Source organism: Tubulanus polymorphus, chromosome 3, assembly GCF_964204645.1.
Source record: "Tubulanus polymorphus chromosome 3, tnTubPoly1.2, whole genome shotgun sequence".
Classification (NCBI taxonomy): Eukaryota; Metazoa; Nemertea; class Palaeonemertea; order Tubulaniformes; family Tubulanidae; genus Tubulanus; species Tubulanus polymorphus.
In genome coordinates this window covers 15301339-15322027 of record NC_134027.1, presented here as the reverse complement: position 1 = coordinate 15322027, position 20689 = coordinate 15301339, and the positions used below count along the sequence as shown (strand labels likewise).

Below are 20689 nucleotides of genomic sequence, written 5' to 3'. Positions count from 1 at the left end.
ATGGTGATATCAAATAGAATTCAAATAAAATATATTAAAAAAACAATAACTTCAACTGCTAGTGAATTCTGTTATATTTTTAATATTTTCTTTTCAAAAAGAGAATACTTTATATTTTGAATAGATTCAAATAGAAATTCTTTAAATTCAAATAGCTAGTATCAGTAGTCAATACTAGAGTTCTTTAACTTTAACTATCTAGTATCATTTGAAGAATACTTATAATATTTTTTTTGCTTTTTTTCTCTAATATAAATGTCAAAGAAATCTAATAAGAATAATATTGATATTGAAAAGACATTAGATGATTTAGGTATTAGTGATAATAAAGATACAGTTGCAACTAATTGTGCTCAAGTTAATAACAATATAGATTATGAATACTACTTATATTGTAAGCATCATCTTGAATTATTAATTGCTGGCGGGAAATCTAAGGACTTCTTAGGAAAAATAATAACTTTTAAAGAACTAGACTCTATGAAACCCGATAAAGTAATAAAATATTTTAAGATTTATGAAGAAGCTCGATTAGCTAGAATAAATGATTCTATTTCAGATGGTATTGTTAAATGTTATTCAAAATTATGTAACCAGTTAATACCAATTGATGATGAAAATAAACTATATAATGATTTGAAAAATGACTATTTAGTTATGACTGAATTACAAAAATGGGTTGGTTATGCTTCATTTCAATTAGGATCGGTTATGACATTAATTTCTACTGGAGTTATAACATTTTCGAATATCAAACCTATGGAATATAAATCAGGTAAGAACGAAACAGATGTACTACAACAAAACGTTGAAACAGAAAATGAATCAGAACAAAAATTAACTAAAATAAATGAGTGATGGAGTTAAGAAAAAGGCTAGATCCGAGAAACAAATTAAATGGGCAAGAGAATTAGGTAAAAGATCTTCAGAATTAAAAAAAGCTAAGAAAAAGAAATTAACTGATATAAATGAATCACCTGATGATGCCGTACGGCACCCACACGGTGGTATTGATTCAAATAATAATCCATCTAATTCTTCTAATGCTGGAAGTAATTATAAATTATATATTACAATTGGATTAGTAACAGTTATTATATTATCCGGTGTAATATATAAATCAAAATTCAAATCTGATGATAAAGATGATTCCAATGATGAACGGAAACTTAGTTATCCGTGTACAGACAATAAACCTATTATACCAGAAAATAAGTCAAATCATAAATCAAATGAAAATAAATCTAAAATATTATTAATGGATTAAAATATGATGAAAAAAGAACAATATTTAAGAGCGTTATATTATAACCCAGAAAGTGAAGTATCATATTCTAACGTTTCAGAATTATGGAATAAAATTAAATCTGATAATAGTGATGGTGCCGTATGGCACCCACATGGTGGTATAAAATATGGTGAATTAAAATCATGGTTACAAAATCAACCCACATATCAAATTCATAAAAAGATGGATAAAAAATATTTAACAAGAAAAGTAATGGTTTCATATATTGACCAACAATGGCAAGCTGATTTAATTGATATGAAAAACTTAGAAGAATATAACAAAGGATATTTTTGGATATTAAATGTTATAGATATATTCAGTAGATACGCATGGAGTATCCCGATTAAAAATAAAACTGGTATAGAAGTTACAAATTCTTTCAAATTAATATTTAAAGAAGCTATTCCAGATAAGATACAATTTGATGAAGGTAAGGAATTTTATAACAAACATTTCAAAAAACTATTATCTGATAACGATGTAGAATATTTTTCAACACATTCAGATAAAAAAGCATCCGTTATAGAAAGATTTAATAAAACATTGAAAACTAGAATGTGGAAATATTTCACCGCTAATGAAACATACAAATATATCAATGTGTTAGATGATTTAGTTAAAGGTTATAATAATTCTAAACATAGTTCTATAAATATGAAACCTATACAAGCTAGAAAAGAAGAAAATTCAGAAATAGTTTGGAATAATTTATATGGAGCGTTTGTTACACATGATTTTGGAGAACCTAAATTTAAAATTGGACAACATGTTAGAATTTCTAAATATAGAAAAACATTTTATAAAGGTTATACCCCTAATTTTACAGAAGAAATATTTAAAATTAAAAAGATAATATTAACTAAACCATTTGTTTATAAATTGTTTGATTTAAAAGATGAAGAAATATTAGGTTATTTTTATGAACAAGAATTATCATTAGTACCAAATCCAGATGAAATAGAATACAAAATAGAAAAGGTATTAAAAACTAAAACTCTTAAAGGAAAAAAGTATTCTTTGGTGAAATATAAAGGATATGATGATAAATTTAATGAATGGATTTTATCTAGTAAAATTAAAAGAATAAATGAATAAAGATTTATTTATATTTGAACCACATAATATGTTAGTTACTGGAGTTACAAATTGTGGTAAAACACACTTCATATTATATTTATTAGAAACTATTTATAAAAATCATTTTGATAATATAATATTATTCTGTCCTACTTATGAAATGAATAAAACATATAATAGAGATATAGTTAAGATAAAAAAGTTTATTATATTAAATCCTAAAACAGTAAAAGAAAATTTAGATAATTGTATAAAAATAGCGATTGATACTTATAAAGGATCAAATACATTATTCATTGTAGATGATTGCGCAAATTTACATGATTCAAAAGTGAGAGAAAGTGAGTTATGTTATTTAGCTTTCTCTGGTAGACATTTTGGGATAACAACTTGGGTTTTAAATCAGAAATATAATTCAATTGTGAAAGATTTTAGAGAGAATATAAGATTTCTAGTTTTATTTTATAACAAAGATAGAAAATCTATGCAACAATCATTGGAAGAAAATCAAATTATACCTACTGAATTACATGATGAATATATGAATAAATTAAAGAATAATAAAGGTTCAAAATTATTACTGAGATTACAATTTCCATATGAATACAAATTTATAAAATAACTATTTGTATACCTATGTATTAGATACCCTAATACCTGATACCCTAATACCTGATACCCTAATACCTGTTACCCTATTAGATACCTTAAATAATTTAAACCCTTTTTTTATTTACTATTATTTTATACAATTTTTAACCTTTATTACTTTTTGAGTGTTAGATAATCAATTTCTGAATCACTTTCACTATCAGATGACTCTAACAACATATTTAAATGCTCTACCGAATCTACATTAACATCTTTATAATTTTTTTTCACCTTTTTCACCTTTTTCGCCTTTTTTTCCTTTTTTATCCTTTCTATCATATCATCAAAAGTTTCTACTTTATGTTTCATAGAATCTTTAATATCAATATGTTTAACTGTAACTATATCATCATGTGGGTGCTTTATGGCATCATTTTCATTATCATCTTTATTAGTGTTTGCTCCTAATATTTCATTTACAGTGTTTGATCCTAATATTTCATTAGCATTGGTTAAATCTAATTCATCTTTATTAGGTGTTGCTGATAATAAATCTTCATACATTTTTTCACCATTTACTTTTTTATTTGAAACAAACTTTGTAACATATCTAAATGGGTGTTCTATAAATTCTTTTTTACCAACACGTTCTATAACATTAGTAATATGTGAATTTGTATTCATATGTTTATTCCAATTTGATGGAGCGTTTGAAAATTCACCATTACAATAACCACAATAATTTCTATTTTCACTAACATTTAATATTATTGCATTATTAGATGTAGAAGGTATTATGTTATTAGATGTAGAAGGTATTATATTATTTGATGTAGAAGGTATTACGTTATTAGATGTAGAAGGTATTACAGATGTAGAAGGTATTATATTATTTGATGTAGAAGGTATTTCATTATTATCAATTACATTACTTAAATTATCAACAACACCACTTTTATTATTATCGATTTCTATCAGTTTAGTTTTATAATTTTTAAAAATAGGATCAAATATCAAAGCTATATTACAAGGTATTACATAATATAAACCATCATTATTTTCATGTGTATCGATGTATGGAATATGTTTATATACTTTACCTCCTTCCATTTATTATATACATTTTTATTAAAGTTAAAATTTTAATACATAACACTATCTAATTGTGAATTTATAATATTTAATTGTGCGTCAGATATAATATAAATATGCATTTTAAAATTTTTGATTCCCTTTTTCTTTGTCATGAATAATTGTATTCCATCTTTAGTGTTCTGTAGTTTTTTTCCAGAACCATGTAATAAGTTATCTTCAGTTGTTCTAAAATCTAACCATAATGCATATTTATTGCCGGTATAATAATCAATTTGATTAATGTTACAATTTTCAAATGATTTTACTTTTTCATTCATAAAATGTTTTTTAATTTCTACCCATTGATCTATCATTCTCATTCCTTGACAAAATATTTTATTTGCTATTCCTTCGATAGTTATTTCTACTTTTGTTATTTCAGGATTATAATAATTATCAACATTTATTGCACCATTAGTATACGTTCCAATGGTAAAAAATATTAATATACCTTTAATAGATCTTCTTGGGAAGTTAATATTCTCATTTATTATTTCATCATTTGCATTAATAGTTACAGTTTTAAATTTATCTAACTTAACAATTGCCGATCCTATAATAGTTATAATTGCAGAAGCCATTTATTTAGCAAAAAAATTATGCATTTATATGGGAGGAATATATTTTTGTTTTTCCAAATAATCAATTGTTAAATTAGATAAAGTAACTGCTAATGTTAACTTTAAAATATCATTTATATCAAATCTATCAACATTAACACTTCCCATTTTGAATACTTTTTTTAATACCATTGAATAACCAACAGTTCCAACTGATAGTAATAACTGTAAGTTACTGATAGTAAATTACTATCATCAAAATATTTAGTTAACTTATTTATGATTAATTCAACATTTATTTCATTACTAGTTTTATGATTATCATATATTTTGGATAATATGTTTTTAATATCTTCAATAATTCCATCTTCATTTAATTCATAATATTCTAAAGGTGATTTAATTAAATCAATTACTTTTTCTATATTATACTTTTCTTTATCAATCATTGATGCATTGTTAAATGATTTACTTTTTATATCAGTAATTACATCATTTAGTTTAATTCTCATTTCTTTACCATGTTTAAAATCAAACCCAAAACATATACTCGGTCCAACAGTTATATTCATTTATATAATGAAAAAATTACTCTTTACATCTTATAACTAATTCATAAATTACAGGAAAATTATTTAAATCAATTAAGTATCCATTATGATTTCTAATTTCTAATCTAAAATTATTAAAATGAGGAATGCAAGGTTTGAAATCACATTCTGTTAAATTATAATTTATTTGCGTTCCAAATTCTTTAACATTCTTCAATGGTAAAATATTTAATATACTAGAATTACATGTTGTATCTTTAGTTGCTTCAAATGTTTTTGTTGGGTCAATTAAATTGCAATAAATATAAAAATGTGTGTAAGGTATTAAGTTTGGTGTAATGTCAACATTTGAATAAAGTTTATCTAGATTAATTCCTAACAGTTTAGCCATAGGTTTTTTAACTAAAAATTTATATTGTTCACTTTTATCTAACTTTATTCTTACTTTATTATTGATATCACTTTTTAAAAATTTAATTACAAATCCAGCAGCAGCGCCTATTTTTGCCCTAGCTCTTCTATTAATTTCCTGCGCTAATGTTTCTAAATTATATAATCCTGGTCTTATAAATATATGATACCATTTATCAGTATTTCTATCAAAAATCATAAACAATCTATGTTCAATAGTTTTATCCGATATATTATAAAAAGAATTACATAAACTTATATTTACTAATTTTAAATCTACACAATTCTTAAATTCTCTATCTAATTGTACTAATAAATTATGAGATTTATAATTTGTAAGTTTTCTAGAATCAACAAATATTCTGTATTCTTTTAATTCCACCATTTATTTTACATATTTTCTCATTCGAAATCTATTTCATGGTGCCCTTTTTCATTCTTACCTTTGTATACGAAATAGAAATCTCCAGAACATAATTCTTCTAGATCTTCACTTGATAATCTATGAAATCTATCTGGTAAATAAGTTCTGAATTTATATTTATTTCCTTTTAATCCTTCATATTCTAAATGAATTACTAATTTATCTCCATATTTGTTAGTAACTGTAACAATATTTGTAATTAAATATTTCTTGTGAATTGTTAATTCTGTTAACTTTTTGAATTTATAATCTACAGATTTTACATTTGTGGTATCTTTAATTCTATCTAAGAATTCACTGTGTACTTGTTTACTCTCCATTTATTATACAAATTTTTATTGAAATTGATTAACACGTTAGAATCCTTTTCATAATTTCATTTTCTTTTGTTTCTTCTCTTTTGAATTTTATATATTCATCTAAATTGCAACCATAGGCGACTGTGTGGATTCCATCATCTAAAATATATCTTTTATCATCAAATGGGTTTAGACTTATCTTCTCTATCTCTTCAATAAACATTTCGTGGTACTCAGATCTTAAACATTTCATCTTATGTTTTCTAACTTCTTCATTAAATATACAATTGATGTAATCTTTAAAATGAATATTCTTTTCAACAACGCTTTTGGTTATTCCTTTTAACTTTTTAGCTTCATGTTCTTTAGTTTTATATGAATACATTTTAGATCTAATACCAATAAACTCTATCATTTCTTCACCACCTAATTCATCCTTAAACTTCCCTGGAACTTTTTTATTATCATTGCTAAACAATTCATGATCTTTAGGATAGTTACTAAAATCAAAATGATGTTTTAATGTTTTTAAATCATCTGTTATGTTATCAGTTTTTATCTTTAATATGTAAGAATCTGTATCAAAATATAAGATTTCTATATGTTTTTCTCCAAAATGAGGTTGTAATATGTTATAATAAAATTGATACATTAATAACTTTGAAATTTCTAGAACTGATGCACCAACATAAATAGGTTTATTGAACTTCATTGAAGTTCTTTTCATTTTAACTGCTGCTAAATTTTCATCAAATATTCTGTTACCTATAAACTTAGGATATGATTGTAAATGCCTAATTCTTTTACCATTACTAACTAACTCAATATCATTTCTATTTCTAATATTTTCACAAGTCTTACCATAGAATGCATTATTCATTAACTTGAAGAAATCTTTTTCAAAATCAGTTTTAGATTTAGTTCTCTGTGTAGTATTAAAATCTATATATTTTTCTAACCATTTAGATTGATTAAATGAAATATATCTATGTACTTTTTTTAATATCATTCCTTGATTCAAATAAAACTTCAACATTCTATAATGCACAACGTAATTATATTTATCTTCTTGAGTTACCATTAACTTTTCAGTATGAATATGATTATCGGGTTTAATTCTTTTTTGATAATTTGATAATTCTTCATGTTTAACAGTTTTATGTTCGGGACAATATGCTAGATTTCTAGATTTGAATTTAATGTTTTCAGGGTATTCCAAGTCTACAACAAAGAAGTAACCAGTATCTGAATCATCTGCAATATCTAGGATTCTTTTCTTCCAATCAAATTTATCAATTTGTAAAACTTCAGTTATTTCAAACATCCCATAAGGTTGTGGTTCCATCATTGCCCAACCATAAAGATTATTTGCATCTATGTATAATAATTTATATCCAGGATTATCATTTACATTGAAATATCTATCACCCAATACACCTGAAACACCTCCTCTTATAGATTTTTCAAATAATAGTAATTGATCTATATTTGTTAACAAATCCATTTTTATATCTGTAAATTTTAATCCACAATCCCATGTTAATCCTGGTGATGAATAACAATGACAAGGATCAATGTTAAAATATTTTAGGTTTACATCTCTAAACCTTTCGAATATATCGGTTAATAATAATACATCTGATTTTAAATATAAATCTACTAATTGACCATGATTTTCTATTTTGAAATGATTCCAAATATTCAATGTTCTATTATAAACTTCATCTTTAACATATTCATTTTTTAATTCATCATAAAATTGTTCTTTTAATAATTCAGTTATATTAAAATCATTATGATTTTTATAGAAAGAATATGGAATCGCTCCTTTATATCTCATTAATTTAAAATCATCATAATTTGGGTAATATTCTTTTAATATCTTTAATTCATAATCAACTAATGATTTTGATAGATTGTCTAATGAACTACTTAAAAATCTATATGAATCTATAAATCTTAGACAACCAAATTGGAATGATATATAATTCTCAGATGTTTTAGCTAACATTCTAAATTTATAAGTTGGTATTTTATCTTTTGATCTATTTGAATTTAATATTTCTATTTCATTATTGATTTCTTCTATTTTATGACATAACTGTTTGATAAATAAATGTGCATCATATCCTGATAGATTATGAAATATAACTGGTACAAAGTTAATTTTCTTAGCTTGTAAGTTACAATTCTCATGCGCTGCGCCTCTAAACTTTCCATTCAAATGATCATGGTCTCTTACTTTTTTATCTTTACAATTAAATATCTTTTCACAATAATAACATTTATCTGCAAACTCAAATTCTTCTTTATCTTCTTCTGTCATTATAATTTCTATATTTTTATTTAACTTTTCATTAAATCTTATTTCATATTCAATTAATAAGTCACAAAAATGATTGATAACATTTTCATTTCTATAATTATAATATTCACTTTCGATTAGTTCTGGATAATTAGATTTAATATATAACCCGAAAGCAGCAGCTGATTGATGAATCTTTTTAATTGTATTTGTTATTGGTGGTTCATCTGAATAATCACTTTCATTAGAATTTAATTTCTTTCTTTTATAATATATATCTTTTCTATCTTTATCTGTTAATTCTTTATTTAATGATTCAAAATCTCCATATATTACAAATGGTACTTTATTTTTGTAATCATATTTTTTGAATTCTAATATTTTATCTTTTTCATTTGGTAAAACTAATTTACAATAATCATGATTATCACATAGTTGTTTATGATTTAATAATGTACTTTCATTACTAAATCTATGTAAACATTTTCTACATAGATATATTTTATTATGGTGATCACTTTCTGTTCTAAAAAATAAATCTATTTGTTTAATCCACATATAATGATTCTCATAATATAATATATCTATAACATCGTTTGAATCATAATCTTTTGATAGGTATAAAGGTTCTAATGTATAATGTTTAATATTATTTCCTTTTGTATTTGGTAATTTAATTAAATCAAATACATTTATTTTAAGATTATTATCTCTTTCTATTTTGGGGATGTTTTTAATTCTAACAGGATACTTATCTATCTTATAATTATTTTCAAATGGTTTATAATGAGTTAATCTAAAACTATGTGTAATATCTTCTGTTGGATGTAAACAACTTATTATAGCCCATAGAAAACATTTTTCGTCTTCATTTTGTATATTTATTACAGCATTAGTTTTAAATGGTAGTTTAATATAACTTGTTCCATTTATACTATCATCTTTATAATATGATAAATTATTTTCATCAATTGGTTTTGATTTAGTTAACTTATTATATTTTGTGTTATAAACATGTAAAGTTATAAATATTATCTCATCAAATATTAAACCAGATCCTTCAAAATATTTTTCTTCTATTTTAGTTTTTATTTCATTATAACATTTTTCTAATTTATCATCTATATGTTGTTTAGATATAATATGTTGTGAATGAGAATTTATATTATATATTGGTTTATCTTCAGATTTTATAAACTTTACTTTAACTGATATACTAATTTTAGGATATTCAACATCTGTAATTATTTTTATTATTTCTTTCATATTTTCTAAATGTTTTTTATTTTCTTCTAATGTTTTACCTTTATGAAATTTAAACTCGATAGCTGCTGGACCAATATCACTTTTAAATGCTTCGGTTATCTCTATATCTTTTTTTTTATCTAATGAATTAATATAATTTCTTACATCTTCCATGTATGGTCTTTTATTGTTTAATTTATTTTTTATTCTTTTAATTGTCTTCTGTTTCTTATCGTTATCATTATCAAAATAATCTTCACCTAAAATATCATTATTCTTATTTCTAATATGACTTATAGATTTTAAATGTTCTTTATAATATCTTTTATCACTGAATGATTGATTACATATATCACATTTATATGTTTCTTTTTCATTCTTTAATTCTTCTAATTTAGTTTCTAATATATCATCTTCATACTCTAGTTTCAATTTATTCTCTAAATGTGTTCTAGTTTTATTGTGTCTTGCTTTTTGGGATTTATCTATATCGATATTACATGTTGGGCAGTAGTATTTATTTGCTTCCATTTTAATACTATATTTTTTATTAAAATTGATTTTAGAAGTTCAATGATTTAAATGTTATTCATTTATGTGAATATTTTAAGAGTAATAGGGATAATAGGCTTTCGTATCAAAGGTTGAAGGGGCGAGTGAGTAAAAAAATGAAAATAATAATAATTTACAGTTGAATTAGGAGTGTGCGCGACTAATTCAACTGTAAATTATTATTTTCATTTTTTTACGAGCTCGACCCTTCGACCTTTGGTATGAAAGCCTATTATCCCTATTACTTGCATTGACAGACTGCCAAATCGCAGTGCACAAGATCGAATGGAGCTTAAGCTCAGGTATCAGGTTCACGCTTGAAATTTTGTGTTGAAATGTATGTTATTTTGATCCTTTTAGTGGCAGACTCCAATTTCAGAACATCCTCTTGGTTGCAGTGCCCTAGAATTCTATGCCAGTCTTCCAATGACTGGCCTTCTTTATTCTTGGATATTAAGTTGCACATGTAGTACAATCTGTAGTGTCTGTGAAAATTAAACGTATGGCCCCTCAGTGTGGTTATGCTACCGCGATCACTTAGAAATTCGACTTCAACACCTTGTACGGTACCGGCTTGAACGGAAACTATATCCTGTTTGAACGACGGAACGTACAGAGTTTTTGTCAGGGTAATATTATGTATAATCCCATTAGAGTTGGGTAAACGAACCACTGCATCGCCACCGTTTAAGGCTAGATTAATTCTCCTTGAACCATCTGCTAGTTCGATATAATGCTGTGAACTATCAAATGTTCCATCGAACGAGATAAACTTCGACTCGTCAGTGATTATATAGGCTGTTGTTCCACAGTCGACTGATCAGTGTTGAGTGTTTTGTTGTGCATATCATTTGCACTGCCGGAATTGACTTTGAAGAAGAATGACGATTCCTCGCCTTTGCCTCGATCCTGAATATGATTCATTGAATCTCGACACTCAATGTATTATTGATGACCTACTACCATTATTCATAGTAGGTTGAGTGTAACTTCCATGATTGCGGCTGTTGCTATCAATCCAACCACCACTGTTGCCATTATGGAAACAGGCTCTACCCAGTCCACGATCAACCCTATAATCAATGTTCTCAACTGTGTCATCGTTACCCTCAGTCGTAATGCTTCTGTAAGTTTCATTGTAGTTCCTAAGAGCTATTTTTAAGTTGCTAAATGACATTATATCTCTCTATTGATGACAGTTGAGAATGGCTTGTACATCTCCGGGAGCCCTTCAATCAACATGGCTACTAGTAGGCTATCACTCACGCTTTCTCCGGCACTTTTTAGCACGGCAGCCACCTTTTCTCCACGAATCGTGCAATCTGTAACATTTTTGTTGTCCCTTTTACTGATTGTCGTTAATTTGCTATATGGGCTAATTTCTTTTGGCTTACCTCTTGACAGATAATGTGACTTCGAAATACCCAATGCAGCTGGACCGTCATCCGAAGCGTGTCTCATTACACGGCTTATGGACTGATCGTCCGGGCACCGCAAGTTCCATGTAGGCTTCTGCTTTTCTACTCCTGTCACTCTGGTTACTTTATATTCTGTGGGCGTGGTTACTTCATTTTCCGTAAAAACATAAATAAGTTTCTGAATACGTATGTATCCCATAAATTTCGTCAGCCATATCTCGAATTCTTTTGTCCCCGTCAAACATTTCGTCAAACACTCTCACTCCTGTCCTGGGCCCAAAACCTGTTGATTGCCGAGCCATCCTAGCTTCCTCTATGGAGACAGATATTGCCACATCGCCAGAAACAGTAACTACCAGTCAGCCATTCTTTTACAGTACTACAACTTACTACTTTATTAGACAATTTTCACAGGCCGATCATAACTTTTAAGTTAAAAATGTGTATCTCACTATGTTAACAATGCAGGTTCAGAGAAGTCTCTCTGACTCTAGAAATATCAGTAGATAGGAGATCATAATCAGTGACAGCGAAAACACAGATCTCCAGCACGAGTCAGAATAGAACACCGATGTAAACAAAAAAAACCAATTAGCCGGGCCACATTTTATTCATCAGATATTTTTACTCATACCTGCTCATTCACGGCGATGTCCGATGCATTATCATCCCGATCACTTTCTCCGCCATGAGACCCGAGTAAAAGCTGTTTAGCTTGATCCACATTCACTCAGTGAGGAGGAGAATTCATTGTCATGATAAGTGCATTAAGTGTTCTGAGCTAGCCACTAAACCACGGACAGAAAAATGCAGCTCACAAACTTCTGGTTGTTGTAACTCCGATATGTGGAATAGGAATACCCATTTTTGGAATGTCTGATAGGTTGCAGCAGTTCATCTCTCTATGCTGACACAATCCGAGGCAATGTCCTTCACTACTTTTCATATAGGTGGCGGTATTATACAGTGGACATTGTCAACATATGTTCTGCGGTCTAATGGGTTGAGCAAAAAAAACATCACACTTAAGAAGGTAAGCTACACAGACCATGTATGCTATTTCGTGATAATATACTGGTACCATCTGAATACAGCCACAGCCCTGCCCAGACTTCGGACACCGGGGTTGCAGTAGCAACCGCCCATCTATACTGGACACTGGATTTTCCTGTGTTATACGTACAAAGGAGATCGGGAAAAAACATACAATGAACGCTTTATGAACGCTTTTATGAACGCCTTTTATGAACACTTCAAATTATGTGAACCAAGTTTAAATAACCCTAAAAAAATTTGAAAATTTATTTAGATTAAAACTTTTCTCTAGAGTGATGGAAATAAAGCAAAGGTCACAAATTCGTCTATGGACTCTTTAATCCTTGAAATCTAAAGGAGAAAGAAGTCGATACACTTACCGTGAGAAGAAAGTTTGTAGCTGTGTTAACAATTGTTGCCTCTGCAGTTGAAGTACAACGTCGCAATGCTTTCACAAAGCACGTCCACATAATCGTATTACACAAAAGTACAGCGAAAAAACTCCCAACTCGAGCATAAGTCACAAACTACAAAAAACAGCATAACAGTACAACTAAAAAGATATTCTTAAATGCATGTTGCAAATATTTTTTCGAATACAAATATGTTCCTAAAGGCCTACTCTAAATTTTGTGATTTATAGATTTAACAACATCAAGGTGAGTGATGCTAGACCATCATTGATGCACGTGATCGAGGATACAGATGGCAAGCAGAAGCCTTCCGCCTGTACCCCAAACTTAACTGGTAGATGGCAAATGAGAAGTTGCTAGCTAATGATATACATGTAGCATCCGGCATACATCTGATTTGTCTGTTTGTATACCTTTGTATTATATTCAAATTAATCAGTAATCAACAGTTACACTCACAGTAACATCTATCATATTGCTGTACGCATCCAAAAAATCAAATCAGATTTTCTCATTAGAAAATATTACTATAAGTAGTAAAATCAGGAAGATGGCAACACTGAACACAATACCATTCTATGGCATTCACTGTATACGTGACGAAGACCTGGCATTTCGACGGTATGGATGTAGATACAAATAAATTGCCCATGGGCAAAGTGTGGTTTACCTTGAAAGCTAGAGGTTGTTTGGAGTAAGGGCATTGCTTGAAAAATCTTTTTAATTCGTGACTTCAAAGATCCACAGTTTATATTGTATTTTATCTTTCCTAAAGAATTATTTTGTAGTCAAATAAGACCAAAGATATACATTTGTTTGCGGTCCACGTCTAAAAGTTTGTAGGGTACAGGTAGGCACGGCAGGGAAACTATTTTATATTTTCAAAAAAATATGTTTAATATATGAAAAAATATTCAAATAAGGCCATCCCAAAATAATTGTCTGTTTGCTGCAACACCGACTCAACTTTTCAGGATGAGTCGGTAGGTAGGTAGAATTTTTTTTTTGCAAAATTTTTGGGCAAAAAAAAACCAAATTTTTCACCTTTGGGCTTTTTTACATGGAAACAATATCGCAAAAAATCATCTACGTTGCGCACAGGAAATTTGTCTAATAGCGTAGATTTCAAGAATTATTCTAAAATTATAACTTCGTCCAGAGCGTCATCTCTGTCTTAAAAATGAAACGGTACATTGAATATGTGCGCGCTTTCACGTTACCAGCTATTCAGTCACTTTAGTCACTATTAGAATGAATGGCAGCTTATTGGAACACTGCCAGTTTCCTGGAAACTTAAACTAGGCCACATGTCAAGGCATGTTTTCACACCATGCACACTAGAATTCAAACATACGTAGCTCATAGTCGGTCGGCTGTTTTTATCAAAAATAAAATTTATTTCAATGAATCCTAGAAAAAAGTTTTCACTCGGTACCTCTGAAGTCAGGTTGGTCGGGTTACGGCAAACAGACCATTATTTTGGGATGGCCTAAAATTCATCACATATCAGAGGGTGGCTGAATATTGGGTCTTGGAAACCTCTTCCAATGTTGGCCACGGAAGCTAAAATATCGGTGGTACAGAAGAAATCGGCTATTAGATCGTTTTAAGTCCTGGAATTTACCACTACCAGTCAGGAACACTTTCCAAAAACGGCTTATTCTGCCAATTTCGGCGTTTTCCGCCAATAACGGCAGAATCAGCCATTTATGGATTACTCAGTTTTAAACTGCTTCTGCCAATTTAGCCGAAATCGGCGTTTTCTGCCATTTTTGGCTTGTTCTTAAAAAACGCCATTTCCGCCGTTTTCAGCTGTTACAGTTTTTAAAACTACATCGCCAGAAACGGCGTTTTTAGCTTAGATAGTTTTACAGGTGCTATTTATAATGCTTAGTTCGATGGGAGTCCCTATTATGACATCATCGCTTTTCTGCTGGCATACATTTGTATATTTGCGCCGAAAAATTAATCTCATTGATCCGTTCCAGGCTTCAAGAAAGAATTAAATATAAATGTATGGGTTTCCGATGGCAAATGTATTTGAATTCTGTTCTTTCTGTATACCTGTATTCTATGAAATAAATATATACATACATGTATCCCAAATTGTTTCGAAAATGTTTGTTGTATTTTGAAATGAGTCTAGATACAGCTGTATCGATTTTGAGTTGTAACGTCATCGGCCACCAATTCATTCAATCACTATCCATCACAAGAATCCATCAATTAGCTTGGAGGCATCGAAGATGTTAATTACCTTCAATTAACCAACATCATATGCAGTCCAATATATCCCTCAACCATTCTATGCTTTATTAGGCAAGATAAGACCATGGGCAAAACTTAAAACTAGATTTTTGATACACTAGTTTATACATCCATGATTGATTTGTCTTATGAGAATGATAATTATAATAATAATAATTTTATTTTTATTTTTAACATATAATATTTACACATCCGTTCACCTCAGCAAATTAATTATTTTATTCCGAAAAAAGTACCGCGTAGACACTAGGGGAAACGTCTAAGTGGGTGGGGGAATCCTCATATGTAACAAGGGGACTGCCAATAATGGCTTAATAGTTTATGATTATAAAACTAACTACGCCAAAAACGGCGGAATACGCCAGAAATGGCGAATGTTTTTATGTGTACCCATGGCAACGTTTACTTGAAAACTTTATAATAGTTTTTAAAACTAGTTCCCAAATTTATTTTTAACAAAAATCATGATTAATAAACTTGTTTCATGCTGTAGTAGTTTTGAGAGTTTTCCCGGAGTTTTTGGGCTTCATATGACGTAATCATTTAGAAAAACGTAAATTTGACCACTTTACCTAGCTCAAAAATTTCCATCCTAGCGTCATATGAAAGCTAATCGTCTGCTCGAGATTATGACGTCATCGGCAACATGCGCTAATTGAACCGGAAGTGCGCAAAAAACTTTAAAGCAAAACTCGAAACTCAGTGAGCTGAAACTGGCTGATTAAGCCATAAACGACTGTGAAAGTTTCAAAACTGAGTGATCCATAAACGGCTGATTCTGCCATAATTGGCGGAAAACGCCGAAATTGGCAGAATAAGCCGTTTTTGGAAAGTGACAATATTCAGACCTCGACAGACCTTTTAGTTTGCTGCTTAGTATTTTCAGGTCACAAGAAATTACAATTTATTACAAATTCTATCGAACAGAAAACACAGCGCTCATCTTCTGCTATGATTATTCAGCCTATTTTCATATCAAACGTTCACGCGTTACAGCATCACCGTAGTGTACTGTACGAGCTTGTGTGTGTGTGTGTGTGTGTGGTGTAGCACTCCGCGTGCATGTGGAGGCCTCGTGTAAGTGAATATTCGCTTACACCTCAATGTCAATCAAAACAATCACCGGGTATTAAAATGAAACAATACCTATGGCAGATGAGTGAAATAATTACATCCTCACCAGCAATGAGCATTTGAAATCGGCACGTATACGGCACCTAGTCCAATGAAACGTACACCATTCTATGGCTTTCCCATAATTTTAGTAGCGCCGGAATTCCCCGTATATCCAAAAAACAATCCCATTTGTTCGTAGAGACAACGCCCCCCCAATCGAGGTCATTGCAATTTTATACGCGAGAGCTAAGAATTTTCCCGCCAAAAACAGTTTTTCGTAGAATTTTAACTCAGTTGACCATGTCATCGACGGAGGTTCGCCATGTCTTCAATCGCATCGATTATACGTCTTTTAAGCCAAGAACCAATGAAACAAATGCTCACATAAAAAAACGTACCGCGATTTTACATGAATTGGCTCAATGCCAACATCATATCGCTGACAAAGGTAAACCAAAGAGCTTATTGAATGTTATTTATATGCTAGGCAATTCTGATCACCAGTCACCAAGTGCCACACATTTTAAGCGGGAGTAATCGGGAATGTGTTTGTTCAGGCACGCTCGAATTTATTTTTTCGACCCTTTGACCTGAACAAACACATTCCCAATTACTTAAATATTTTTATAAATGAATATTTTCTATATGAATAAAATACGTAAAATCAATTTTAATAAAAAATTTGATATTAAAATGGAAGCAAATAAGAAGTACTACTGTCCAACATGTAAAATCATTATAGATAAATCTAAAAAAGCAAGACATAATAAAACTAAATCTCACTTAGAGAAAGGGAAATATGTTAAACAATTTTAATAAAAATATGTATAATAAATGGAGGAACAATCACAAACGATAAATATATACTATAAGAAATGTTGGAAGTGTAAAATAAATAAATCATTATCAGAATATATCATAAAAATCATAAAACTCAGAAAGATGGTAAGCAAAGTTATTGTAAAACTTGTAGTAAACAAGTGACAAAAAAAATTATAGAAATAATACTGAAACACGCAAAGATAAGATTAACCCTTTCTCACTCAAATATTTTTTTCATAATGACCCCTTTGTGATTCCTATTGTTTTTTGTATGCGATAATAATTAAAACCACTGATAGGAAAAGTTGGATAACTCACAACTTTGAAGAGATAGTCCCATAAAAGTACATATTTTCTGGTCGATAATTACAAGATGCATCTCAGAATATTTGGTTCAGCCGTTTTATTTTGGAATAAAGTCACCTCAGTTACCATGGAAACCAAGTGAAAATATCAAAATTTTTAACAAAATATTTGATCATATTTGAAAATGTTTATTTTGAATGTATGAATTCATTTAATTTACAAGTTTATTGTTTTTTATTCGACTTATAACCTCAAATAACACATACAATTACATAATATATCAATTCAATATATATTCAGATTTTATCAGGCTGTAGCGGGTGCTACCTCAGAATAGTGAAACTGTAGTAAAAAGCTTAAACATTAGAATATGTTGAAAATTCTTGTTCACATACTTGTATTACTGAATAAAAACCTAAATATATGTACTTATATATATCTAAACCTTTCTCTGCTTCTTTCTTGCTACTTTGGCACCTACTTTATCAGGATCATCAAACTCATATTTGCCCATGTAGTGATATCTATGAAAACAAGAGAATGGACACATTCTAACTTCACAAGCCTCGCAGATGAACTGGGTGTTAACCCGACGTACATGTACCTTGCATTTTGACTGTGAGTTTAGGCGTAGTGGGGCATGAACAAGATTTCTATTGAATCTAGCAGCCTCGAACTGTTGGGATGGACGACCTTGCCTGCCAGTATAAGTACGTCCATCAACCAAACCTTGACAAGTTCAATAAAGAATTCAAGTTGTGATTTCTTTGAATCAGGGTGCAATTCTCTATGAATAATAAAGGCCTGAACTGCTGACAGCCTAAACATGTGATAGAATATTTGCAGGTACCACGTCAATGATTTGAGAGATCCCGTTGATCTGAGAGATCCACCCCGCCCATGAATTTGTTGTACAAAATGATGGCATTTGGTTTGGTAATATTTTTCGCATCTCCACCTTTTCCCACCCTCTCTATGTTAGTATTGTCATTACTGCCAGGGATATTTGATAATAGGTTTACAACTCGTTTGTCCTTCCAGGTAATAACTATCATTTCACCACTCATACGGGTAATGCTTTCCCCACGATCAAGTTTTTTTACTGCGGCACACGTTTTTGACATATTTATAGGCAAACCCTTTCTATTGGCATTCACTGTGCCACATAACAGTATTCTTTTTGGTTCTAGTTCAAGCATAAGCTCAATACTGGTTTAGTAATTGTCAGTAAACAACCAATACCCTTTATGCCAGTATGGTTCATATACGTCGATTACAGCTTGTGTAGTTTTCCCAACATCAGTCTCGTCCCGTTGACCACTGTACGGTACAACATTCAATACATATGCATTAGTAGATTCAGCCAAGGTGAAAAACTTCATTCCCCATTTTGTTGGTTTATTTTTTATATATTGTTTTATTCCTAATCTCCCTTTGAATTTGACCATAGTTTCATCCATTGCCAACTCCCGACGTGGGATATACGCTTTCTGGAATTGTTTCACCAGGTATTTCAATAAAGGTTCACATTTCCACAATTTATTTGTTTTGTCTATTTCAACCGATTCATTATTGACTAAGTGTAGGAAGCGGAGAATATTCATAAAACGCTTACCAGACATTGTTTTTGAGAACATAGGGATCATTGTAACAAATTCACTCGACCAGTACGTTTTCAGTTGACCTCTTTTTTGTACAATACCCATATTCAACAATAGTCCAAGCCAGGTTTTGAGTCCTGGAATAGTAAGATCGTGCCATTCGCAATGTTTCTGACCTTTGGGGGGCTTTGCCATACACTGGGTAGCATATCGATTAGTTTCCGTAACAATATTACCAAGCAAATACTCCGTGAAAAACAGTTGAAAGATTTCAACAGCTGTATTTCGTGAAACAGTTGCTGCGTTTAAACACCTGGCTGTGGTACTGTAAAATTTATGTCTTTAGGGTCATGAAGGTCTGTTCCCCAGACTATATTTGCAAGATATTGCTTGTTGTTTCTAGCCCTAGGCCTAACTGCAGGAACGAGTCTACGTAATGGTTCATCATCACTTGACGAAAACCCATCATCACTGTTCTGGTCCCCATCATCATCATCATCTTCCAAAGTATCATCAGCAGCAGAAATAGCAGAACTGACAGAATGTTTATCAGTTTCACTCACATTTTCATCAGAAAAACCATCGTCGTCACTGCTTCTAGCCTGATTGTCATCACAAGAAGAATCGTCCCAAAACATAGAATCGTTCAGTATTTGGGAAACTGTTCTTTTCGACATTATTTTCACAAAAAACTACTCGTAACCTCGCTGTAAACTCCGAAGAAACGAAAAAATGTCAATCTTATAAAAACAACGACCTTGAAACATCGCGCGAGGTAGATATGACACTTTACCACCAAAAACCTCGCTTCCCTGTGTAGGTACGTAATATCACGTATGAAAGCATGAACAGAAAATAAAAATGGTACGTATTATTATGTATGAAAGTGTGAAAGGGTTAAGCAATATCAAGCAAATAATAGAGAATATTATAATGAGTATAACAAAAATTATCAAAATGAGAAAATGTATAGGTTCTAGATTATCACATTTATTCAGTTAAGATAAACACTCAGAAACACTATCTAATTTGTTGGGTTGTTCAGATGAATTCTTAAAATCATGGATTGTATATCAGTTTGACGATAAAATGAATCTAAATAATTACAGTGATTATTTTCACATTGATCATGTGTTACCAATATCTAAATTTGATATGGATGATGATTAAAATAAAAAGTTAATTTGGAATTGGAAGAATTTAAGACCTCTTGAAAAGAAGGAAAATATGATTAAATCTGAAAAATGAGATTTACAGTTATATTAAGATC

The 20689-nt window shown here is 29.9% G+C and overlaps 1 protein-coding gene across 5 annotated transcripts in view; it reads right to left on the bottom strand.

The window, feature by feature from the left end:
• LOC141902299 (transmembrane protein 42-like) overlaps positions 1 to 20689 on the bottom strand; it is a 55382-nt gene that overhangs the window by 8098 nt on the left and 26595 nt on the right. For all 5 annotated transcript variants that reach the window (XM_074789960.1, XM_074789961.1, XM_074789962.1 and 2 more), the window contains exon 3: positions 13274 to 13420. In XM_074789960.1, the coding sequence (XP_074646061.1) occupies positions 13274 to 13420 (147 nt within the window). The remainder of the gene's footprint in view (positions 1 to 13273; positions 13421 to 20689) is intronic.